Source organism: Clinocottus analis, unplaced genomic scaffold, assembly GCF_023055335.1.
Source record: "Clinocottus analis isolate CAN_PGR_092001 unplaced genomic scaffold, fCliAna1.0.p SCAF_12, whole genome shotgun sequence".
In the NCBI taxonomy this organism is placed as follows: Eukaryota; Metazoa; Chordata; class Actinopteri; order Perciformes; family Cottidae; genus Clinocottus; species Clinocottus analis.
Window position 1 is genome coordinate 11437404 of NW_027175843.1, and position 17958 is coordinate 11455361.

The 17958-nt window shown below is 38.7% G+C and overlaps 3 protein-coding genes across 6 annotated transcripts in view; 1 reads left to right on the plus strand and 2 right to left on the minus strand.

Moving 5' to 3' along the window:
• Window positions 1-4785, plus strand: part of lrp2a (low density lipoprotein receptor-related protein 2a) — a 47424-nt gene extending 42639 nt beyond the window's left edge. Inside the window, 11 exon segments of the mRNA XM_068571799.1 lie at window positions 69-292; window positions 412-591; window positions 952-1071; window positions 1250-1340; window positions 1486-1553; window positions 1955-2072; window positions 2208-2328; window positions 2554-2664; window positions 3228-3344; window positions 3449-3520; window positions 3613-4785. Coding sequence (XP_068427900.1) covers window positions 69-292; window positions 412-591; window positions 952-1071; window positions 1250-1340; window positions 1486-1553; window positions 1955-2072; window positions 2208-2328; window positions 2554-2664; window positions 3228-3344; window positions 3449-3520; window positions 3613-3783 — 1393 coding nt within the window. The 3' untranslated portion in view covers window positions 3784-4785.
• A 67-nt stretch (window positions 4786-4852) lies between these two features.
• On the minus strand, window positions 4853-7521 carry rdh1 (retinol dehydrogenase 1). Its single transcript, XM_068573035.1, has 5 exons — window positions 7513-7521; window positions 6877-7207; window positions 5505-5763; window positions 5170-5333; window positions 4853-5079 (listed from the first exon to the last, which is right to left on the minus strand). The coding sequence occupies exons 1-5, from the start codon at window positions 7519-7521 to the stop codon at window positions 4853-4855; spliced, it is 990 nt and encodes a 329-aa protein (XP_068429136.1).
• A 1385-nt stretch (window positions 7522-8906) lies between these two features.
• Window positions 8907-12899, minus strand: dhrs9 (dehydrogenase/reductase (SDR family) member 9). Of its 4 annotated transcripts, none has more exons than XM_068572483.1 (5): window positions 12800-12899; window positions 11231-11548; window positions 9980-10238; window positions 9733-9896; window positions 8907-9189 (listed from the first exon to the last, which is right to left on the minus strand). In XM_068572483.1, the coding sequence occupies exons 2-5, from the start codon at window positions 11541-11543 to the stop codon at window positions 8960-8962; spliced, it is 966 nt and encodes a 321-aa protein (XP_068428584.1). In that variant the 5' UTR covers window positions 11544-11548; window positions 12800-12899; the 3' UTR covers window positions 8907-8959. The 4 variants fall into 4 exon arrangements, with proteins under 4 accessions (XP_068428584.1, XP_068428583.1, XP_068428585.1 ...); XM_068572482.1 differs by having other exon boundaries at window positions 11231-11560; window positions 12800-12888; XM_068572484.1 differs by having other exon boundaries at window positions 11231-11515; window positions 12800-12860.
• Window positions 12900-17958: the final 5059 nt, after the last annotated feature.

The following is a 17958-nucleotide window of genomic DNA, read 5'->3' on the forward strand; positions in this document are numbered from 1 at the left end:
ATTTGTTCAGTCTTTTGTATCCAGTAAAAAAAATGATGTTCTGTCTCTGAATATTTCTGTGTTCACAGGATGATGTACTGGACAGATTGGGGCAGGAAACCCAGAATAGAATCAGCGTGGATGGACGGTCAGCACAGGGAGGTGCTGGTGAAGGAAGAGGACCTGGGCTGGCCTACAGGGCTGGCTCTGGATTATCTAAATGGAAATAGGATCTACTGGTGTGACTCCAAAGAGAACATCATTGAGTCCATGAAGCCCGATGGCACAGACCGGAAGATTGTCATATCAGGAGGTCAGAACACTGACACACACAGCGAGTCTGCAGAAATACAAAACAGTTTTATGGTGTTTTATCGAGTATTTTATTCAATAGTGGAGGCACTTTAAGATATTGCGTTTTCTCTGTTTCAGACATTGGCCATCCCTACAGTCTGGATGTGTTTGAGGGGCATGTTTACTGGACAACAAAAGACAAAGGTGAAGTGTGGAAGACTAACAAGTTCGGGAAAGGACATAAAGTCAAAGTTCTCACCATCAACCCCTGGCTGACTCAAGTTCGCATCTATCAGGAGCAACGACACAACCAGTCAGGTCAGAACACTGAGTGATCCGTATGAAGAGAAAATGTTTAATGGAACACAAAGTCTGTTGGATTATTTTTGTAACACTCATGACCTTGAAACATACCTTGATAGCAATCGACTGTTACGTTTAAAAAACAAAACATGTTAATCTTTATTTAACAAGGAATGGTTCATTGAGATTAACAATAATTTATTCCATGTTTGTCCTGGCTGAGAAAGGTGGGAATAACAAATAGTTACAGCAAGACAACATGAAAAAGATAACACCAAATATGTCTGAAAATTGGAGTCGAACTGAAATTTAATTATATAATCTCTGCTCTAAGGAATATCTAACTAAGTATTATCTGTGCTTTCACTTGTTCAGTACCCAACCCTTGTAAGAATGTGTGCAGTCACCTCTGTCTCCTCCGGCCTGGTGGATACTCCTGCGCCTGCCCTCAGGGGTCCTCTCTGGTGCAGTTTGATGCCAGTGAATGTGATGCAGGTAAGCAGAAGCGTGAGTGCATTGACTGCCTGCACTCTTCTTGTGTTAGCTGTTGTGTTGCATTTCATTCTGCATTCGTAAATTCATTCATGAGTGCCTGCCTGCTCCCTCGTGCTCTGTAAAACTGTGGTGTGACATTGTTGTTGATTCTGTGTACGCCTGGCTTTTGCTCCTGCAGCCATTGAGGCACCCGTTGCAATGCCTGCTGCATGTAGATGCATGAATGGTGGAACCTGCTACACTGATGAAGGCGGTTTTCCCAAGTGCAAGTGAGTTTTTATTGTTGGTGCCATTCACACCTGTGATTCATTGATTCTTCATCCGTCGTATGCTTGATCAAATGCTTAATATTTGTGGTTTTCAAGGTGTTGATTTCCCATGTGGTAATTTTATCTTCATCATGCCTTTCTGCAGATGTCCATACGGTTATATGGGCAGCTATTGTGAGATGGGAAAGTCAAAGGGTGCTCCAGCAGGAACAGGTACTGTTACATAAGTGTCTATTTATTTATTCTCGTGGTGTTTAATTATTCTCTACATGAATTTAAAGAGTGGCCAAAACAGATTCTTCCAATCAAAACCTGTGGGAGTCCTTCACACATGCAGCGGTTGACATGTGGGAGCTGCTGCACAGTGACTGTGTGGCTGCTCAGGCCAACAAAAACAGTCTCTCAGCATTTACTGAAAGTGTTGACTGACCAAAATCATACATTTGCTTAATAAATAGTCAAGTAATATGACAATCGATTACTGTTCAACATCTCTAATGGTTTAGCAAACAAGTGGGTCAGCAAAAGAACATGAACTGTAAAGGACTGGTCTGCAAAATGTTTTATTAGGAACACCTTATTGCAGGGGTCTAACATGCATACTTTTTCTTTAGCTGTGGCTGTTCTTCTGGCAATTATTATCATCCTCATCACTGGAGCTTTGGCTGTCGGAGTTTTCCTCAACTACAAACGAACAGGATCTTTCATCCCCTCCATGCCCAAACTACCCAGGTCTGTTGGCGCAACTTTGTGCTCTTTGTGACTCTGTTTTCTTTGCACTTATGAATGACAACTGTGCTAAAGTGACCGCAAATGACCGTAAATTCAAGATCAAAGTACAAATTAAAGTGTTTTGCTTTTGTCCAGCCTCAGCAGCCTTGTGAAGTCCGGTGACACAGGGAATGGTGTAACGTTTCGCTCCGGTGATAATGTTGACCTTGGACCATCACACATCGGAGTGTCGTTCATTGACGCAGCCATGCAGATGGTAAGTCTATTAGCAGTTAATATTTCACCAAGTCACTGAATCATGTGTCGTCCTATCAGCACTTTTTTTTTTTTACTAACAAACTAGTGCTTTATGTGGTATTTATTAACAGCTTTAATTTAACACTCCCTCTAGAACTGCTTGTGTAAGCAGCGTTTTAAAAACAGTTTTTGGTGTGTTTTAGTGAATGTAGAAAGCAATCTTATCAATATAATATCCTTACAGGATGATAATTTTGCCATGGAAGCTGGGAGGGAGCCGATCACATTTGAGAACCCGTTATATGCAACAGCTTCTGGAGCATCAGGGGATCCCGCTGTCATTCATGCCACGCAGGTACTGCAATGATTGACTGAATGATGTTTTTATTTTCCACATGACGTTACATGACAATAACACCACAGGAAGTCTTCCAGCAGTTGACTAATGTTCATTTAAAATATGTTCATTAGGTGATATATATACTGCCAGTAGATGCTTGTCATTGCCAAATATTTAGTTATGAAGGTAACAAAAGAAGAAATACCCACCCACTGCTGTGTCGTTCAAAAAGTTTCTATTATTCAACATGACCATGACAGCTTTATCTTAAGTCCCTTAAGGACTGTTAACCCTCGTTGTGTGGGGACAAACACATTGTCATGTCCATGTACAATAACTGAAAAATGTTATTCAGCACCTACAGAGAATGTACCTACAGAGAATATATGCTTGTGTGCGTGTGTGCGTGCGTGTGTGTGCGTGTGTGTGTGTGTGTGTGTGTGTGTGTGCGTGTGTGCCTCCTGATGGTTTGATTAACCTTTCAAAATTAAAGAAAATGTCATTCGGAATTATTAGATTAATAATTAGATTCATCATTATGACTGAGGAAACTGACATGACGACCTCCATCTTAACAGGTGACTGTAAATGTGAGTGGTGAACAGCTGGAGAACAAGTTTGTAAACCCAGTGTATCATGCAGATTCAAGTGTGGGCATTGTGAACACATCTTCTGTCAGCACCAAACCTGTGCAGGTGAATCTCTTAAATACAGTACAGTGCATATAAATATACAAAATCAAAATTATTATTATTGCTATTAAGTGTGGAGTCACCTCACTGTTTGTGTTTGTTTTCAGGAGTCAAAGTGGAGCTTATTCAAGCAAAAATTAAAGCCAAGCACCACATTTGAAAACCCTTCATATTCAGAGGTGAGTCTGGACATAGTGGTCACAACGAGACGCCAGAAAACAGAAAGTACAGGTCATCTTTCAGCTAGTTTACCCTCTGAATTGTTTTCCAGATGAGGGATGAAAAGCCTGTAGGAAGCACTGGGGACTCTTCTGCCCCGGAGCCTTCTCCGTTTGTCCCCCCCGCCAAACCTCAGAAGACCAATCGTCCGAGCACCTTTTCGCCAACCGAGGACAGTTTCAAAGACACAGCCAACCTCGTGAAAGAGGACAGCGACGTATAACCCCGCTCTCACAGATGGGAATCGAAAAAAAGAAACACACTTTGCACAGAATTTATTTTTTTATGCAGCCTGTGTACAAAAACTCAAATTGTTTAAGGAAAGAGAAATACATTTATATAGAATGAAGATAAAAGTCTCATGTGACTATGCCTCCTGACATTTCTTATGCCAATTCTTGTATTAATGTTTTCTTTATTCTGATGTACAATATGTATATCTTTGCACTGAAGCTGCTGATAGAAATGTTGATAAATAAATTGTATATTTGTAAATTTGAACAGTAAAATTTTGTCAGAGAATATCTTTGAAATAGATCCTATGAATAGTTCAACATAACAACAATAACCGATAAAAAAGTAAGCTGCATTCTGAATGTAAAAAATGATTTAAGGCTATCAGAGTGTGTTGAGGAATGGTATATTTTTTTTGCCACTGAACAAAACTGAAGATGTATTTACTTCATCTTTCATGTTTATATACCTCATTTCAGGGCTGTAAACTTAACAAAAGCAATACAAAATAATTGGATTTTAACTTATGCCTTTACATTTTTCAAAGTCATCTACTCCAGTAAAAACAGGTTCACACACTAAAATATGTGTGTGAAGCATTGCATATTGTTAATCAGATTCATTATATTCCCTGACTTCTTGTGAATTTGAATCAACGTGATCATTTTTTAGTAATGATATTGGAATAATGGCCAAAATAGTTTGGAGCAATACTTACGTATTATAATATTATAATACGTGTCCATGTTTGTTTTGCAGGGAAATAAATTTACGTGATTGATTATCTTGAAAAGCAACACATGACCTGAGGACGCAGACGTAGACGGTCGTTTTATAAACACGGTGAATAAATGCTTAACTTCACAGTATGATTTATTTGTATCATAATGAGACCAATAAAACTGCGTGTGTGATCATTCACAACTTGCCCATATGGTTTAAATTGATGCTGCTGAGACATGAAATGAATAAATTTCCTTCTTTTGTAACACTTGTTGTCACAATATATTTAATTTGATCCCTTTCAAGAAACTCATACTGTTAAGTTTAATTGCCTGTTAGACATTTCTTTGATCTTTAGGTGAAGGAAGTAACACATTGGTAACATAGTCTGACACAAATGAAGGGAGGTACGACAAAGGAATCCAAAAAAACTTGGCATCCCAGCCTGCACCGTAACGTGTGCGTGGGAAGCGAGCTGTCAGCGCATGCTCCATGCACCTTGTCACCTTCGAGATATCTGGACTGCACAAGAGGCCCATGGAGAAGTCCTGAGCTTTCACATCTGACAGAGAAAAACAAAGCAGAGGAGTCATTCGTCATTTTCATTGGACACCATTTGTGGCCGAATGTCATTAACTTTACTTCCACTCACAGTCATCAAAGTATGTCTTTCCATAGGAGTCTTTGACATCTTCAGGGAGGCTGGTCCACAGCCTCCTCAGGTCAGCCTCAATTAGATCCAGTCTGGTAACAGCTGTCTTGAAGAAGCCAGGCTCGATGATGCTTACTTTGATGCCAAAGGGACGCATGTCCCTCCTAGGCAGAAGAAGCAAAACAAAGTGGAAAGCTTTTTAATGAGATGAGCATGTGAATGAATGCAGGAATGATTGCACGCTGAACATGCAGATTTGTTTCGTTTCTAATAATCCATTTACAGTAATTCCTATTTTAAAAGAATGTGTAATAGATCTGTTGTGTTCCCTCTACCTGAGGCTGTCGGAAAAGGCTTCCACTCCCCATTTGGACAGGCAGTATCCTCCACCAATGAGAGACAGTCTGCCCAGTATACTGGCCACGTTTACCACCCTGCCCTGGGCCTTTTTCAGCAAAGGCAAAAACTGGAGCGTCACGTCAATAACTCCTATTAAATTCACATCCAGAACCTTTGTGAAGTCCTCCAACTTCAACCATTCTGTTGGACCGATGGGTACGGATCTGCCTGCATTGTTCACCAGACCCCACAGCCCTGCAGAGAATAGAGGCGTGAGCTTTACCAGCAGACATCCACTTTTATGGATCTTCAATTTAACTTCAATTTTGACTTCTCTAATGTTAAGATCAGACAATGTTTGTGATTTATTTTCTACACAAATATAAGAAATGTATTTGCAGTTAACAACTGACTTGATTCATTCTCATCACTTTGCATCAGGCCATTGTAACTACAGTTCAGAGCGCCTCATGGGCCTCATCTGATCAGCAGCAAACTGGCAAAAATGTCTGAATTTAAAGGCTATAAGGCTTTTAACAAACTCCCTGTACTTTTCACGTTACACACGTGCACACTGCTAATATTTATGCTCTGTGCATTTTATCCAAACCACTGATTGTGCTGCACTAATTCCTATCTTAGCACATCAGCATTTAACACATTAAGCACATTGTGATATTTGTATGTGTATTTGCTATGTTAGGCCTGCAAATAAGGATTTTTTCATTATTGATTCAACTAGCAATGATTTTTTTAATTAATGGATTTAATGTTTTATTGATAACATGTCAAACAAAAAACACTTGTATTTTACTCATGTTTGTATGCATTTATATTGTTTTTTATGACACATAGTATTTAATCTTATTACTCACTTATACTTTAGGTAAAATCTGATTCTGAAAAGTTATACCATTTCTATAAAGAGGACATTATGGTGGAATGGCACTTATCTAATCGGTGTTGAAATGCCATGATATAACATACAGTACTAAGGAAAGTAGTACATAACACATGCTGTATATACTCTGTTTGGGAGTCATGTCCACTACTCAACCCAACAGAGACGGACCAGACATGTTCACAAATTCCAATAGCCGAAAAAAGCTTCTGAAAAATGCACTCTGGTGAGGATTTAAGAACTTTTTTTTTTTTATAAAACTGTAGCTCAAATTAATGTTTGAAGAAGCTCCACTGTTTTCCTGGCTTTAAAAAATGCAGACTATGAGGTAAGTATGTTCTCCCTATCTAGTAGGAGGAGGATGAGTTGATGATGGGATGGTCCAGGTTGCCTTTATCTCTCTCAGTGCCTCACTCTGACTGGCACCCTATCTGTGTGTACCCCCTGCTGCTGTCCGCCCGGCTCACCTCGCTCTCCGACCTCTTCGCTCACAAACTCCACCGCCCTCCCGATGTTCGCACTGTCTGTAACGTTCAGCAGAAGGGTCTTCAGTCTCGGGGAGGCCGCTGCTGCCAAGTCTGCTGCACCTTTCTCTGTGAGACATGCAGCCATGACATGGAGGCCTTTTCCATCGAGCTGCCTGGCCAGCAGATTCCCAAAGCCGCTGTCACAGCCCGTGATGAACACATACTTCTTGTTGAAGCCATCGACTTTGTAACGATCTCTGATGTACCAGCGGATGGCAGCGATAGCGGGCAGCAGTAAAGCAAAGGTTACAGCTAGGTGGGACTGGATTACCTAACACACAAAACCCACATCTTGGACTTCATGCTTCTTTTAATTTCCAAATATTATTCACACATTCTTCGTAAAAGGTTGCTACAAATTGTAAAAATAAAAGTGAGTGTTGAAACCAAAAGTGTGAACAGAGATAAATCAACTTACTTCTAAAAAATATACCATCAGATTGTCAGCTGGCACCTGAAAGTTGAGATGTATTTTGTCAGTTCAAAATGTTTAAGATCCCTCTCACAGAAGCCGGGAAGATATACTCTGAATTGTATTCTTTATGTGTTTGGTTTGTGGTAATGTGATTCACTCACATTATGCATCACTAACAAAGACACATGTGAAGTACATTAAAGAGCGATTCAAGCCCCGATTTTACATTGAACACACACTCGTTCACATAATCCAAAGAATGCTTTCAAACTCGTAGTTCAAAATGTGCACGGTCTTAAATAAACTGGATTTGAACCACAGCTCCTTTTTGCTCTAGTGCCATCTAGTGGGTTAATCTGATCATTAAAGTAATGGACATAAACACCAGGCGGGATACTTATTTGTCTTATTTGCACTTTTAAATACCTCTTAACTGATTATGTGAACCACTTTTACATAACTCTTGTGTTATAGTAATGATAATAACATGTGATGCAGTAAAAGAGAAATTGTGTCCTAATAAAATAAGCCTGGTTGTGCTTATATGAGAGAAAAGTGATTATCCAAAATGTCAGTGTCCAGCAAGTAATGGCTCAGTTCAACAAAACAACAAACACGTTGAAACAAACATGACAGTTCACATAAGACACTGCAAGTATGAGTAAATATTCAAGTGCTTTTTTAAAAAAAATGTTGTACTTTGTTACATTTATCTGACAGCTCTGCCAGTTATTTCAGAGAATATTATTGTATACATACAAAACCCAAGAGCAGTTCATTTTATAAGACATTTTGCATTGCCGTTACAACTTTTATACTTCCTCTACCACAAAGATATAGTATCACATCAAAGATTAATATAATTAGTTTGTGTAGCTTTGTATTTCCACAAACAAAACCCAATCCCCATATATTGGAACTAGTCTTTGGATTATCTGGATGGTTGATAGGATATAATATAATATAAATAACAATGCAGACTTACCATGGCTGCAGTTCTTTATTATAGAATACCTGAACGTGAAGATTCGTTCTCCTTCAAGTCACGTCAAGGCGTCATGAGGATTGTTTTCAGTGTGTCTGCAGAGGGTCAAGGTCCATGTGGATAAAACAGCATTACCTGGTTGTGTAATAGACAGCCTGGTTTTGATAATGGCAGTCCCCTTTTACCTCACGCGCACCCAAAAACAGCTCAGAAGCAACAAACTGTTCTCTGTCTTTAATGAAACTAAAGCAGCATGTATTTGAAGAGCGGGTTTAAACGGGCAGAAGTCAAAGTCTATCAAAAACTTGTTGGTCAAGTTGTGACACTGTATTTAAGATAATTATATGACTTAGGAAAAGCCAATAGACGGTGGTCAAAGGCCAATGTGTGTCATATGAGATAGAATGAGATCATATAATCAACAAGGCAGGCACGATAGTCAGAGACATGATTAAGAGCTAATCATAATATCATCATGTTCATTATCATACATAACATATTTATATGATGTCACTGGCGTATTTCTTCAGGCACAAACATGTATTACAGTAAAAATGACAACCACATAGGTGTGATGCAAATTAGCCCAATTTATTTTTCTAAGACAACTGATTTCACAGACACTACAGTGCCAATACTTTTGGATTTATTTGTGGGCTATTTTTACAAAGAAGTCTATCCATGATGCACGTTGGCATGTAGGACACAGGCAACCAGAAGAACTTTGCGTCCCATCCAGCAGAGTAGCGCGTACGAGGATAAACGGCGGTGACGGCGTGCTCCATGCAGCCGACCACCTTCATCAGATTACCGTCTGTCAACATCCTGAACCTCTGATCCAACATGTCAGTCGCTGAAAGAGAAACAGTTCAGACATATTAGGTTTATATAGAGGAAAACTTAGTTCCACATAATTTCCTTTGAAGAGAGCCGGGTAATTTTACACTCAATATAGGTCAAATACAGACACGGCTCATTTGATAAAATACAAAATAACGGAAGATTAAGCTAGTCACTGCAGCAATAATGCCAACATTTGAAGTACACAATTCCAAATATGGAGAACACTGTGTCTATTTTGAATTAGGAGGAAATAAGGGATAGCATAACGCTTTACCTATTTAATTGTGTCATCAAAAAAATCCATCAGTGTTTGTCAAATAATAATTTCTTGGTATTCTACCTTAAAATGTACAACACAATGTATATCTATCAAAGGTTTGGCATATAAATAAAAGGTCTCCAAATACTGAAAAGTGAATGAGTTAAAGTGATTTATTCATTAATGTCCCCTTTATCAATGCAAATTGTTCACTAATATCTTTAGCTATAAAAGAAGAAAAAAAATGAGAAAAAAGGTTATTATTCTTATTTATTACCAAGTGGAGTAACTCACATGCTTTCAAAAAACCTGGTCCATATTCATCCTTCACATTCTGCGGTAATCGTTCCCAAAGCTTCTTCATGTTATTTTTCATCAACTCTACATCAGTCACGTTTGTCTTGAAGAAGCCCGGCTCGATGCACGCCACCTTGATTCCAAACGGTGCCATGTTGAGGCTGAAAGAGAAAAGAAGGGCACGTTGCTGTAAGTGGAGGAGATAACAATGTGGCTCCGGCATAAAAGAGGTGACATCTCTCACCGCAGACTGTCATTGAAGGACTCCACTCCAAACTTGGACACACAATACGGCCCGCCGAACGGGCTGACTCGGCCGAACACACTGGCGACATTCACCACTCTGCCTTTGGCCTTCTTGATGAGCGGGAGGACGCTCAGTGTTACATCAATTACGCCACAGAGATTGACAGCAATCATGCCTTTGTAGTCGTCTATAGTGAGCCAGTCAGTGGGACCCGACGGCAGAGCAACTCCAGCATTGTTCACGACGGCCCACAGGCCTGAGGAGGCACAACAAGATAATAAAACACAGAGGTGAGAGTGTTAAAGGGACAGCTCGCCCCAAATTCATGAATACATATTTTTCCTCTTTTCTGTAGTGCTACTTATCAATCTAGATTGCTTTGGTGTGAGTATTTTTAGAGATATTGGCTTTATAGATGTCTGCCTTCCTCCCAATATAATGGGACTGTATGGCGCTCAGCTAAAAAAGAAAAAAAATACATTTGGAAAATTTCTTTACAGCCAGAGAGACATTTCTCTTTCCAGAAATCATAACCCTGCTACTCTAAGAATAAGTTTCCCCAACACTGGGTTGTTTACAGATTAAATGACTCCTGTTTTTTATAACTGCATCCCCTTTTACCTCAAATTTACGCTGAAAACTTCTCAGCCCAAAAGTTACAGACTTTTGTCTGCATCTGATAATGAAGCTAAAATCTATGTTAACTCGCCCGAGTCGAGTGGCACGGCGCCGCACAGACATTGACGTCTTAAATAAATTAATATCTTAGCAATAAAACATCACAGAGATATGGTTTTAAATCTGGGGCAATCAGTAAACATTCCACTTCCTTGTCCTTGTTCTCGTGTCATCGTAGGTGCTTCACAAAGTGAGTTATGAGCATTCCAGACATAGCTGTGTCATATTATACACACAGCGGGGTGAAACAGGGAGAGGAGTCGAAGTCCATCGAGAACCAAAGCTCTACAAGCTGTCATTTCCCCTTGTTTCCAGTCTTTATGCTAAGCTACGCTAACTGGGTGCTGACTGAATCCTCAAAATAAACAGACGTGAGTGTTTGAAAAATGAAAAAGTCTTTAAGTTTGCATTATCGGTATTAACCATTTTCTAATACAAACACCATACATCATATCGTTGATTCACCCGAAATCCTACGAATGCCGTTAACTCTGAGATGAACATAACACCTGCGAGATAAACAAACGTTGATTGTGACCATAAAGTAATGAACCCCTCACAGCCACTCACCCTTCTGTCCAACCAGGGTCTTGATGGATTCTGCGGTTTTGCTGACACTCTCGGAGTCGGTGACGTCCAGGTGAAAGGTCTTTAGTCTGTCGGAGGCGGTCTTCTTCAGCTCATCCTCACCCTTCTCAGTGTAACAGCCAGCAATCACATTGAAGCCCAACTTGTCCATGTGTCTCGCGAGGAGATTACCAAACCCAGAGTCACAACCAGTGATGTAGACATATTTATCTTCTTTGTTGGACACTCTTTTCCTTTCCTTGTACCAACGATAGACGAACCAGGGAGCTACCAGTCCGACGACATACAGCAACATTATTTCTAAAAACCAGACTGTCAGAGTTAAACGATGAATAACATACAAATAATACTGTATAGATGTATAGTGCTATACTGCTCTAAATTAAATGTGACTGGTATGTGGCACTTTCAGATTCCTTATTACTCCTTTTTTCAGCTAGACCTCTACCACTGTCGACAATTTAACAATTTAGCTGTCAAATCTATCTCCCAACAAGGTTGATGTAGTTTTTCTGGAGCTTTCAAATTATAATACCCAGTCTTCTTTAGCAGATGAAGTTTGCCTTTAGTTGCAGAGTCGGACACTAAGATTTTAAATCAGAATTTTTAGGATGAAATTGATTAGCCCACAACGATGAAATTAAAATATGAACATCATAAAGTCCATTACAAATGGGCATACTCCAATAAAGATTGGGATATGAGATGAGGGGTTTCAAAATGTATTAAAAGTCTAAGGTTTACATAAGTCATATGTAAACACTACACTTGCAACCCTGAATTTATAATCTCAAGGTGGAGACATTTGAAGAATTTCAACCTCATCCTCCTCTTCTTACTGAATTTAACATGAAACCAAGTTCTGGAAAAACCTGTCTTTCTGTGGGCGGATTGCAATGCCTTCAGGAATTTCTGTGTTACTCAACATGCAGGCACATTTTTGTGCGATGAGTTGCAATCTGCATTGCACCATAACAATGTGATGCCTTACAAACCTAAAGGCAACTTTTTTACTATAGTCTTTAAATGACACAGAATAAGAAATATTCTGGCATCGTTGGATCGATTTTAATAATAAACACACTTTGGGCTAAATGTAAAGTTAGATGCAAGACTTGAATATAATTTCACAAATTAGCCTAATCAGCTTAGACTTAATATGATATATTGGCGGCAACTAACTGCCCAATTAATTTCTCAATTATTTTTTTTCTCAAGGGTGAAATATGCTTTTTAAAATTTGAATTTGTGTTCCCCAACTGACAGTGCAAAACTTAAATATTCAGTTTTTTACTAACAAAAAAAAAAAAAAAGGTACACTTCTTTCTGGAACAAGGACAATGTTTGGTATTTTCGCATGAAAAACGATCCATCAATTAACAAAACTGTTTGAAAATATTTTTGGGGTGGAAATTATTCCCATCTGAAATGTTACATATTAGATGCTATACAATTGTACCATGTGGACAGGTATTCAGAGGACTGGCGGTTGTAGATGCAGTTTCAACTAGTTGAACATCTATGTGAAGAGTTAAAGAAAAATAAACTTACGTGAATGTTTTGTGGAAAAAAATCAGCGTCGCAAGGCAGAGCAGCAGGACGCGAATCTACAGGAGAGACCGCGGAAAGGGAGAAAAAGTTGTTGTTTTTCTTTTCCTACTTCATTTATTTTAACGCAACTTAACTTCCGGGGAACTCAGGTGTCCTACTCCTCCTTCTTTTTTACGGAAATGATGTGTTGAGATCGCCCTCTGCTGGAGACTGCATGGTAACGTCATATAGATACATGCACTATAATCTATCTGTCTATGTCGGTGGATAGTTATAACATTACATTCGTCATTACATGAGTATTAGTTATCAAAAGAAGTTTTTCTTTTCCTACTTCATTTATTTGAATGCAACTTAACTTCAGGGGAACTCAGGTGTCCTACTCCGCCTTCTTTTTTACGGAAATAATGTGACGTCACTCCAAACCCCACGTGAACACCATGCCAGAGTCATTCCTGTCACACCTGTTTCTGATTAACAGTCGGCAGTTGACACCTGCTCCTCCCCAGTGCCTGCAACTCCTGTTTCCCGCCGGGACACCAGTCTCGCTGGTTCCCATCTGCCGTTTCTGACCTCAAGTCCTCGGGTCAAGCTCGAGAGGAATCCCATCTTCGTGACGGAGCGATCCCGAGACCATCTTAGTCCTCCAAGAGGTTTCACATCTTTTCTGCCCATTCATCGGCCATTTACCTGCAGGCCGATGGACGGATACGTTGGATATGAAATCGTCCTGACTACACAGGTTTCGCTTATTGTCGCTGGGCTACAGGGTTGGCTTACTGAGTGACGAATGTCAGAACAACTTTAAAAAAACACGTCTTATATCAATAACTGTAAGATTCAGCAACTGAATAGCGAATGAATAATTTGATGTCCATTAATAGTAAACCACATTACTATGATCCTAATGATTACCATCTTTTAAAACCAAAAGGAGGAAAATCTGAAATTCAGGCCTCAAGCAACAATTTAAAATATAAAAATATATATGTATGTATTGCTTTTAAATATTTATTCTACTGTTGAGCAACATCTTTGTGTTTTCCTGCTGAGAAATATTACGATAATAAAGTCATAATTGAATGAGAATAAAGTCATAAGACTGCAGTGCATCTGGCCATGGCTATAAGTTATGGCTCTGCTGATTGTTTTCACTCAGGCCGTCTTACAGACAAACCTGTTTGGGAACCTAGTCTCCGGATACGACAAAGATTAAGGAAGTGGCCGTGCGCTGAAGGTGGAAACACGAAAATACCAAGAACACTTCTGATCAGGCACACATCTCACCTTTGTATGGCTTGTTATCCGCACAACAGCTAACTTCACCACCTCCGATTAGTGCACCTCACAGCCGCTTGTCTTTGCTTTTCAGGGAGAAGCATCCTCCTTATCAAAGCATCCTGGAATGGAGACACAAACAGGGCAATGGGGCATAAGTAAGGCAGATGCAGAGAGACAGTGGCACAGAGCTAATGGTTCAAGGAAAGGCACACTTTTTACAAGTCAAAATAACCAAAGGCTGTAGTAGTCAGGCAATAGCGACCTACACAGCTCTGTACCAGCTATACACACACACACACACACACACACACACACACACACACACACACACACACACACACACACACACACGTGTAAAAGGTCACCTGTAACGTCAAATGCTACACTACACTCAGAGATATAATTAGTTAAGAGTTTCAGCGTCACACACACACACACACACACACACACACACACACACACACACACACTTTGTCTTCTTGCTATGTTTTTTTTTCTTGTCAGATTTCTTTTAGTAACTTCCTGATATCTTGCTTGCATTGTGAGGTGCCAAGTGTAGGAGACTAGAGGTAGTAGTCAGGTACATAACCACCAGTAAAACCCACTTTTGTTATACTGCTGTACAAACAAGAAACTATGTGTTAATTTGTCAGCTTTAGAGCGCTTGTAGGTGTTTGTTCCCTTTGGAAAGGATTATTGTTCCCTTTGGAGAGAATTATTATATTTTATTTTATTGTAACAGATGGAGTCAATCTTCTCACATAACACTTGACAAGACAAATGAGCGTTTTTCCTCAAATAACAAATTCCTTTAATGCAACATACAACATCTAAACACATGACGAAATATTGGTCTGCTGAGGCAGGCAAAGTGATCCAAAGGTACTTGGGAAGAACCAGTGTATGCAAAGACCAAGTAAAGGTGGGGAAAAATAGTGATTTCATTCCCCAAAAAGATTTACAAAAATGAAGATAGGAACAAAATCAAACAAAGGGACACATTAGAATAACTATAAGGCTAAACAAAACTAACTGAAACTTGGCATTACAACATTGTTGTTCTACTGAACAAGAGACACCGGCCCAATCTCCACCCTTATGGACTCACGGACTATGAGGCGCACTCCCGCGAAGTCCTTGAGGGTTTAGGGGTGTTCTATTGTCAAATTGTGGAGGGCCTGAGGGCTCTGTGGCGGACATTTTGAGCCCTTTATGAACTCTTTCCGTAAGTCAACATTAGATGCTGACTTTGCCTAAGGGAATTACCAACAATGCATTGCAACGTGAGGTTAAACATGCAGTTCCCAATGGCAGAATGGAGACGTAAAAAAAAAAAAAGGTAAACAAAGAGGCATGTGGGCATTTAGCCCAATACAATACCTTTACAACATTATGGAACATAAAAACACATGAATTAGAGGAATGCAAACAGAATATATATATTTTTCTGTACATTAATCATCCATTTTATTTTGACAAAAACAAGTGAATAAACAATATAAAATGACTTCTCATCTTATGAGAAAGACGTTTGAACCAGTGAATAAAGTAGATATACTTGATAAGTCTTGAGTCTTGTTATACTTCTGTGTTTGCACATACTTGTTGGGCTTTTCCATGCAAAGCAACTATCAGCTCTGTGTGACAAAAAACAGGAAATGGTTTTTATTGGTGTTCTTGACTAGATCCGCCTTCTTTTTATTATTAATTACCTTTCTTGTGAATGATAACTGGCTGTAAAGAAGGAGCAAATTCCGAACCCACGACCTCTTCATGTCCCAGCGGGCCTTAACCCCGAACATCTGCTGGATTACTAAAATTGTGTTTCTATTTCTACTTTTAGGAAACATATTTTATATACTCATACTTAAGGTAAGGACGTTCGGTAGTTTTACAGTTATGGACACAGACAAAATGAGTGATAGATCAAATAATAACGAGAAACTTTCTAAAATTAAAAGGTGAAATGATTACGTGTCAACAGATTTGCTAACAACTACCTTGGTTATTTTGACTTATGTGTGTTTTCAGACATTACCTGCCAATAAGTGAAAAGCTTAGTCATTTAATTTGTTTCACTGTCTCTTATTATGTAAGTTCATCGAGGGATGTTTAATTAGTAAAATCATACTGCCTTCTGCTTTGTTTTTTAAGATACAAGGAGACGAACAGGAACAGTTGATGAACCTTTACTTGGTTTGAGTGTAGTAACTGTCATAATACTAACAGCTCTTATCAGTCTAATGGAGTGGAGGAGTAGATAATGGGAAAAGGCCATAGGTTACCTGAAAATAGTTGAGATAGGAATTTACTCTGATGAGCCTCAGTGGTGTTGGCTGACTCTGAAGAGACGTGCAGTGAGAAGTCCAGGTACGTTTTGCTTTCCTTCCATGAAGTGCTACTTTGTGTTTGTGTTTAAACAGGATTCTCCTGTTTTTCTATAAAGTAACTGAATGTCACATGAGCAAAACCTTGTATTATCCAATCAATTAATCTGTCGTGTTTGCCTTTCTGTTCAGGCGGATGGCGACAATGACTTAATCATTAAAAAGAAATGCACATGTCCTAATATTCCAAGTTTAGGACCAATGTATTTTTTTTCGTAAAGAGACAGTTCAACCCAAATTACGTTCAAATTACGTTTCGTGGATTTGTGTTCTCTTCAAGCATTGTAGACATGGACTAAAATTAGTATGAAAACTTACTCTTGAAATACACTGGACAATTCAATTCATCAACATCCAAATCATACATACTATATATATATATATATATATATATATATATATATATATATATATATATATATATATATATATATATATATAAAATATTACATTTTTATTTATTTTTGTAAACCATTTGTTATAGTGAGGACATCTGTCTGAGTCGAGGCAGCAAACATGACGAAATCAAAAACATTTACAACGGATGTAGATAAAAATGGTAGGTGATCTATTTTCATTGTAAAAGAACATGCACAAAAATAAAGTTTTACATTAAAAAAAAAACAAGTAACAGTGGGTAACCTATATAACATAGCTTTACCTCTTTTTCTAGCAGACTTCGAGAATGGGTGAGTTTGTATTGAATGACATCTCCCACAATATGTTTCAAAATATGTTGTCTGAAGAGTTAGTTATTGTTACTTGAATGTACATGTGTTTCAGAGATAAGAAGGAAAAAGAAAAGATGCTGAGTGTGGGATACTTTCAGCTGGTAAATACTGTTTTCGCTCATATTGTTCTCAAACAGGGGTGGAAAGTAACATTTATATGATGGGTTTGTCCAAAGGGACCTAAAATAAGTGCTTTTACATAATGTAAGAGCTATAGAGCTATCACCAAAACAGGGACAGGGAGTGTATCCATTTCAAATGGATAACTAAAAGTTTGTCCTGGGCTACAGTAAAAGTGTTTACAGAGATTTGCTTTTACATTGTTTGGGTTTGCAACATGCTAGCAATGTTGTTGAGATGTACTATCTATAACTATATGTGTGGATTGTTAGCCTATTGTAAATGAAGATATTCACAGAAGTCCTGGATATCAATGTTGAGCTCCTTGAGTATTTCTATTCCATGCTACTTTCTTCTTGTTACTTCATCCATTTAGTTTGACAGCAGATTAATATTTTGCATGAAAACATGCTATATGTTTTTAAAATGTCATGTTATCCATTACAAAGAACCCTTTTCTACTGAATGACTACTTTGGAATTTCAACTTGCTTATAATGATCATGCACTTGACAGCTAATGCTCATGTACCTTTCTATAAGTCGGATTTAGTTTGTCAGACGTTTACGCGTCTATTTCACATTGTTGCATTTAATACAATTTCTTTATTTTTTTTAATTTAAATTTTTAAATTTTACGTT

Excerpts from the sequence above, each read along its gene's own strand:
- rdh1 (XM_068573035.1), bottom strand. Across the intron at positions 5,764-6,876 it reads CGAAGAGGTCGGAGAGCGAG|GGCTGTGGGGTCTGGTGAAC; the intron begins GTGAGCCGGGCG and ends TATTCTCTGCAG. Across the intron at positions 5,080-5,169 it reads AAAGACATACTTTGATGACT|ATGTGAAAGCTCAGGACTTC; the intron begins GTGAGTGGAAGT and ends TTTCTCTGTCAG.
- dhrs9 (XM_068572483.1), bottom strand. The coding sequence starts at position 11,543 with ATGTTGCTGTATGTCGTCGGACTGGTAGCTCCCTGGTTCGTCTATCGT. Across the intron at positions 10,239-11,230 it reads GACCCTGGTTGGACAGAAGG|GCCTGTGGGCCGTCGTGAAC; the intron begins GTGAGTGGCTGT and ends GTGCCTCCTCAG. Across the intron at positions 9,897-9,979 it reads TCCTTCAATGACAGTCTGCG|CCTCAACATGGCACCGTTTG; the intron begins GTGAGAGATGTC and ends TTTCTCTTTCAG.